At 32.8% G+C, this 7,238-nt stretch overlaps 3 protein-coding genes and 1 non-coding gene across 4 annotated transcripts in view; 2 read left to right on the top strand and 2 right to left on the bottom strand.

Annotated features, from left to right (window-relative positions):
- Window positions 1-1,513, bottom strand: part of WICANDRAFT_100715 (uncharacterized protein) — a gene marked incomplete at its 3' end in the record, with an annotated part of 2,652 nt that extends 1,139 nt beyond the window's left edge. The window contains exon 1 of the mRNA XM_019180304.1: window positions 662-1,513. Coding sequence (XP_019037901.1) covers window positions 662-1,426 — 765 coding nt within the window. The 5' untranslated portion in view covers window positions 1,427-1,513. The remainder of the gene's footprint in view (window positions 1-661) is intronic.
- Window positions 361-431, top strand: WICANDRAFT_t98. The gene has a single exon. It is a non-coding gene; the product is annotated as a tRNA-Gly (tRNA).
- Window positions 1,514-1,704: 191 nt separating the features above from the next.
- WICANDRAFT_79239 (uncharacterized protein) lies at window positions 1,705-4,377 on the top strand (the record flags this gene model as incomplete). Its single annotated transcript, XM_019184860.1, has 1 exon — window positions 1,705-4,377. One exon carries the CDS (start codon window positions 1,705-1,707, stop codon window positions 4,375-4,377), a length of 2,673 nt encoding a protein of 890 aa, XP_019037900.1.
- Window positions 4,378-4,424: 47 nt separating this feature from the next.
- CIN1 (Cin1p) lies at window positions 4,425-7,120 on the bottom strand (the record flags this gene model as incomplete). Its single annotated transcript, XM_019184859.1, has 2 exons — window positions 4,425-4,427; window positions 4,532-7,120. 2 exons carry the CDS (start codon window positions 7,118-7,120, stop codon window positions 4,425-4,427), a joined length of 2,592 nt encoding a protein of 863 aa, XP_019037899.1.
- Between the last annotated feature and the right edge of the window lie 118 nt (window positions 7,121-7,238).

The following is a 7,238-nucleotide window of genomic DNA, read 5'->3' as shown; positions in this document are numbered from 1 at the left end:
TATCCACTATCTCAATTGATGATTGGAAAGTGGTGAAGAGTCCAATGATCGTTTCAAATTAAAGCGGTTGGTTGATTATGAGAGAGATCTACTTTTAATCGTTGATTTCAATGGTATTTGCAAAATCATGATTCTATGAGCCTTTTATTCAATCCATAAACTAGTTCAATTGAAATCAACGTACTCCACAATTTGAACTTGAACAAGTTGTTTTTGATTTCAATTGTTTATTGTCCCCCACGAAACACTCGAACAAATTGTGTCACTCTCCCCACCCCCACACAGGAAATTTCGGTCTGGTACGGGACACACGCTTTACACAATGTGGCCCTTCAAAAACACAACCGAAGTGTCCTTAACGGGCGGTTAGTTCAGTGGTAGAATAAGTGCCTTCCAAGCACTAGGCATGGGTTCGATTCCCGTACCGCTCAGACCTTATTTTTGACGGGCGCAAATTCCCGTTTTTTTTTTAATTCTACAATATTGTTCGAAATCATGAATAAATAACCGTTATGATAATGAATAAATAGTATATCTCTCACCCTAAAACATCTTTCAAGTTTAGCTCACCACTTCCACGTTGTAATGGTTGAGGTTGATTCCCACTTTCTTTCCATCCAATCATAAACATGACTCTGAAGGTCAATGGTAAATGAGAAACATCAGCCTCTCCATAGAATTTAGAGTAAATAGCTTGTGCACTAATCAGCACATCTCTATCCAAGTTTTCAAATCCTTGCTTATTAGCATTGTTTTCACCCATTAATTGTAAATCTTCCATCATGGCCAAAATATCTGGATAATCCACTATAATCTCTTCAACATCAATTGTAACCATATTAAACTTAGCCATTTTCAGCAGGTTTGTCATATCATCAACTTTTATCATTGGAGAGATTCTACTCATTGACATCCCGTTTTTCCTTTCCAATTCGGCCAATTGTAATGAAGTTCTCAATTCAAATATGGAATCCTCACAAATCATACTTCCTAAAAACAATCCATCTGGTTTCAAACAATTGTTGATTTTTTTCAGAGTTGTTGGTAAATCATTAATCCAATGTAATGATAAATTGGAAACAATACCATCAAATTTATTTGCTTCTAATTCTTTATGATTCAGTTCTTCTTCATCAACAACAAGTTTTCTAACTTTCAACTCAGTATTAAAAGGATCATCATCCCATCTATGCAACATCTCCTTACTAGAATCAACCATCAATATCTCACCAATTTTGTTTCGAACCAATCTGGTATCTTCATCATCTCCTTCATTCAACACTTTAGCGAAATTCCCTGAATGGGAGCCAAGATCCATCAATTTTGGGAAGTCTCTTTTAATAAATGATAATCTCTCGATTGTTCTTTTAGCAACTTCATTTCTTAAATATTCAACTTTTGAAGTATTTGACAATAATTGTGCCATTTTTTCACGTTGTTTCAATTTGACTGAACGATCAAAGACTTCGTACGGTTTTGAAGCGAAATTTCTTGTAGAAACATGACAAAATGAGTTCCTCACTCTCAATGGCCTAATTGAAATCATTTTCAGTTTGATTTGACACTTTTTCGATGTTTTCAAAGTAAATTTGTTTTTTGTATGGAGAAAGCTCTATCTCTCGAGCTTTTTTCCTTTGAACAAAAAAACAAAAAAAAAATCTACATTATTGAAAATTGTACTATGAGAAACCAACATCAACAACAATGCTGCTTCGCTCAACCACAAGATGCTGCTCCCGTATAAGGACACAGAGACTGCTCACTCTGTTCATAGAGGCTCGTCGACATGGTCACTTTCATGCTTTGGGAAACAAACCCCATAAAAGTGCTGAGGAACGTTTGGCTATATCTGTTGGACCTTTATACGAACTGATTGAAAAACAAAAGCTAAATGTTAAATCTCCAGATAGTTGTGGGAATACATTATACTCACTAAAGAATTTCTATGAAGAAAATATTGCAGTTATTGAAACAGAAGAATTACTTGCTAAATTTCTTTCCATAATAAGATCAAAATTAGAATCTCATCAATCTATAACAAACGGTTATTTTTTCCAATTAATACATATAGTGAAAAAGCATAATCTCCTTCAAGCGAAATTTTATCATCAACTGTTATTTGATTTGGCTATTTATATGGTGGAAGTTGATAATGAGAATGCACCAATAGATGTTCAAATCTTGGAGATGGTTTCAAATTCATTAATATTTTCAAAATTTTTGAAAGATCCAAAGTCTAAAAATTTTGCAAATTTGATTAATTATAGTATAATGATTCAAAAATTGAATGAACAAAAATATTTTGAAGAATTAGCACCAAAATTAGTTTTCCAAATTGTTTATACCCCATTTTTAAGACAATTGAATAAAGAACAATATGTTCTACGAACCATCAATTTATCAAATGCTTTGGATTTTGTTCGTTATTATGAAAGTCATCCACATGTTTATAGACATTTATTGAAAATGATCAAACCAGATATTATCACATCTTTGGAATGGGCTATTGCAGCAGATGATATTCCCAAAATTAAAGAATTATGGAGATTTTATATCAAAAATTATGAATATTTGATAAGTGAAGATTTCCAAACTTTATTATATCAAAGTATTGAGAATGGGAATGCTATAATGCTTGGTCGTTTATTATTAAAACGTTGGAACTTTAGAAATAGTAAACCAAAATTTTCTAAAATTGCTCAAAGGCAAGTTGCTTCAATTTTGTTGAATCATGGAGATTATGATGGTTTTTACAACTTTTTTGAATTATCAGAAGATTGTCCAGTTTGGGAAAGATCTTGTTTAATTGAACCATTTTTGGATTCAGTAACTCTAATTGATTATTTCAAATTAATTAATGAAGTTACAAGATCTGATGAAGTGTTATTATCAAAAGATTTTGATTATTTAGTTTCATCCTTTTATTCTGAGCTTAGAAAGAGAAACGCAAAATTAACTCTCGTTCAAATTGAAAATTTGGTGAATGAGACGATATTACAATCCAAAGATCTTGAAAACAATGTGAAGTCACTTTATATCAACTGTTTCTTAAAAGCATTGGCAATGAAAACAAACATAAGTGGTGTGATTCATGGTTATTGTCAACTTCCTGTCCAACTTTTCACAAAAGAAACTTTTAAAATTTTGCTAAACACATTTACAGCAGATCCATTGCATTGTTCCAAAAGAACTTCTGAATTGTTTAGGTTTGCCTCAAACAATTTGGAAATACAATTCACAATCCAAGAGTATAATATGATTATTAGAAATACAGTTGATAATGATGAGTTTGTCGACTTTCATCAAATATACTATTATTATTATCAATATCTGAAAAGAAATGATGTTTCATTTCTACCTCAAAGATTGATTGATTTAGTTTTGACCAATAAACAAGCTAAGAAACGATATAAACGTTTGGAATTGACTGATGATCTTGATGAACTTTTAGAAGGTAAATTTACTTGTTTGGCAACTATTATCAAAGCTAATGAAAAACAATATACTCAAACCCCTTTGGAAATTCTGGAATTAGTTATTAATAAAATTGGAGCAGACCAGCTCAAAGCTTTAGGAGTTGATCTTTTTTCAAAATCTGTTGAAAATTACTATCTAGAAGATTATGAACCATCTGACACATCAGAAACTGAATTTGATCATTATGATCATATTGATGCTAAAAAATTGAAAATGAAGCATAGAATTTCCATTCAAAATTTCATAGAGAATGGACCTCAGAATATTGATGGACAGGTTTTGAAAGTCGGATCGACATTTCTACAAGAACTGGAAACAGATGATGCCATGTTTACTGAAAATTTTGAATCAATTGATGAGGAAGATGCTAAAATTATTGAAGAATCATTTGATGATATTCGTGATCCAATTGATGAACCCCATGATCCAGCTAGTGAGACTCATGATCCATCTGGTGAGACTCATGATTTAATTGATGGGACTCATGATCCAGTTGGTGAGACTCGTGATCCATCTTGTGAAGCCCATGATCCAGTTGATGAAACCCATGATTTAGTTGGTGAGACTCATGATCCAGTTGGTGAGACTCATGATCCAGTTGGTGAGACTCGTGATCCATCTAGTGAAGCCCATGATCCAGTTGATGAAACTCATGATCTAGTCGGTGAGACTCATGACCCAGTTGATGAACCCCGTGATCCAATTGATGAACCCCATGATCCAGTTGGTGAGACTCGTGATCCATCTAGTGAAGCCCATGATCCAGTTGATGAAACTCATGATCTAGTCGGTGAGACTCATGACCCAGTTGATGAACCCCGTGATCCAATTGATGAACCCCATGATCTAGCTGATAAAACCCATGATCCAGATGAACAAAATCTCACTCAAGAGAAATAATTAATTCTTTCTCATATTTTGAATTCCCTGATAAATTCCAATCCGTTTCACTAAGTAATTTTATCACTTGTATATACTTCTCACGATTAGCATTTGCATGAACCATTTTTTCATTGTAGATATTGAACAGTTCTTCACTTGCCAAAACACGCACTCTTGCAATTGGATGTTTTGAACATAGCCAGCATAACCTCTCTAAAGGCTCTTTCAATCCAGGAATATGAGCTAAATAACCAAATATCTTGATTGAACTTGTTAATCTATTGATATTTTTGGTGTTCAAATGAAGATTGTAGATTCGAACATAAAGTCCCTTAACTGGAAATTCTTTAGGAATTAACAAATTGGAATCTAAAATTCTTGACCAGAATTGTAATCCAACAAGTATAGTTTTATTTAATCTTTGAGCTTTTGAATTTTGTCCTTTCAATGCTTGTGGTTCAATTTTGATGACAGATGCCAATTGTAATAAAATTTCCTTTTGTGCTTCGCTTGATAATGTCTCATAAAACCTCAAAACACATTTCAATGATGCAATAATCAAAGAATCAGTGGATTTTATAGCACCTGCTGTGAAGATAAAACCTTTCCAAAATTCTTTACTAGTTTCTTTATCCCCCATAAACAACTTTTTATAGATGTTCAACAATTCTGTGAAATAGCCATCTAATGAATGGAAAGTGTGACCTGGAATCCCATAAAATTTCATCAACAAATGGAAACTATCAGACCTTGTTTTATCAATTGGTTCACATGAAAGTCTCAACAGCTTTGGGATAACCAATTCGGATAAAGATGAATCTTTAAAAACATTGATGTTATGTTCAATCAGCTTAATTGTCTGGGATCTAATCTTGTTACCAACATCACCTTGTTCTGAAATTGTATAATCATCCAGTTGTTCCACTAGCTTACCAAGGATCTCCTTATCTAGTTGGTTGTGATATAAATAAATTGATATTGAAGATATTATCGAGGCCTTGGTATCAGCATCAACCCGATCGATTGAAAGTAAATGAACAACATCACTGACTTTGGAGCCAAAATCTGGAAAATAACCAACACTTGAAGATGTATTCAAGTTATTATTTCTCATATAGTATATCCATTTATCCCAATATTTTCCACTCAATGTAATTTTGGATACAATCTTGATCAAAACTTCTTTAATTTCTTCATTGTCCACCCTTATAGCGTCAAATAAATTTTCCAATAACCAATCATCCAATTCATACCCTATCTCAAGAAGGGTATTTAACAATGACAAATATGAGGTGATCATAGAAACTGAGTCCTTGTGGTGATTCAACTTTATCTCTTGAAAAGTTGACTTTAATTGAGGGTATTGTTTGTTTTGGGATAATGGTAAAATTTCTGATAACACAATAAATGCATTAAACTTTTGACTTGATTTGTCGAAATGACTGGATATTATAGAATGAACGACGTCTTGTGGCTGGCCAGAGAGCAAGTCTTTCAATGCTCGGGAGCTTAATTTAACAACATCATAATCCAAATTGTAAACATTTTGTGATAAAAATGAAATGAAGTTTTGCTCCAACCCTGGAAAAAGAGATATAACTTTACTTGGTATATCAAAATATGATTTTTCAATAGACCCTAGATCGATATAATCCAATATTTCAATTAACCTTATATTTTTTGCGGAATTTTCCTCTGAAGGATAAATTTCCTCCCAAATTTTATTACCATAACGCCCAATCAATTCCTGTAAGGCAGCAGTTGATGAACGCCTTATCATTATCTCTTTATCAAAGCAAGTTACCAACAAAAGTTTTTTGAAAACGCTAAATGCTGTTGACACATCAATATCTTTGTTATACTTGAACAATGACCAACTTATGAAATTGGAGGCATCTCGAATATTAGACCCTGCAATGAATGTTATTCTTGACTGTTGGAAAAATAATGTTTTATCAAGTATCTCCACAATGTCTTTGTATCCAGCTTTATCAACCAATGATAATCTTAAAAATTCAGCCAACGTTAATAGATGAGTGTGCAATTTATCAGAGTTTATAGTTTCAAATGATTCTAATAGCAATTCTTTAGTTGAGTGTATAATGTCAATAATTATCTCAATCCCAAAGCAAGAATCCAAAGAGCTCACCAACTTCACAAATTTCTTTGCCAATAAAAATCTTGTATCAGTGCTTCTATTATCGAAATTGTTCAAAAAATAGGTGATGATTTCCTCTATTTGATCATAATCATCCATATCAATTAAGTATTTAACAAGTTTGGAGTAAATCTTAGAGACCAGATCAACATGACATTCACTTTTCTCTACTGATTTGGTAAAACTCAAAATTTGCTCCAGACGTGGTTGGAAAATCATATTGGAATCTTTTTGAAGAGCTATATTCAAAGTTTCGAGATAGCCTTGTTGAGCAACTTCACTGGCATCCATATATTCCTCCATCAAGAGTTCCATAAATTTATCAAACTCAGCAGCACAATCACTTCTCATGATGAGAGATGCAAGTAATCTCGCTCCTAAGGGTTGTAAAGGACCAGATGTTTTCAAATATTGAACTCCAATGGTGAAAATTCTTTGTTTCGCATCTTTTCTCAAGCTATCCAGCTTAAAAGGAGCCAAACATAGCACAGATAACCAACACAGTAATAAATATTTCTCATGCCAATCAATATCTTGGGATTGATCAATTTTTGATAAAATAGTGGGTATTAGTTCAATATCAGTTTTCATAAAATTTAGCATTTTCTTGCTGCTAACTATCTTCCCGAAGGTGTAGAATACCTCTGTGATCCACTTTTTGCCATTCTTTATATAAAGATCCAACATCACATTGACATATTGCTTCAAATGTTTGTCTAAT

This window comes from Wickerhamomyces anomalus (assembly GCF_001661255.1).
Source record: "Wickerhamomyces anomalus NRRL Y-366-8 unplaced genomic scaffold WICANscaffold_4, whole genome shotgun sequence".
Lineage (NCBI taxonomy): Eukaryota > Fungi > Ascomycota > Saccharomycetes > Phaffomycetales > Wickerhamomycetaceae > Hansenula > Hansenula anomala.
Note: the sequence above shows the minus strand (reverse complement) of the source record. Positions and strands in the feature narration are given on the sequence as shown.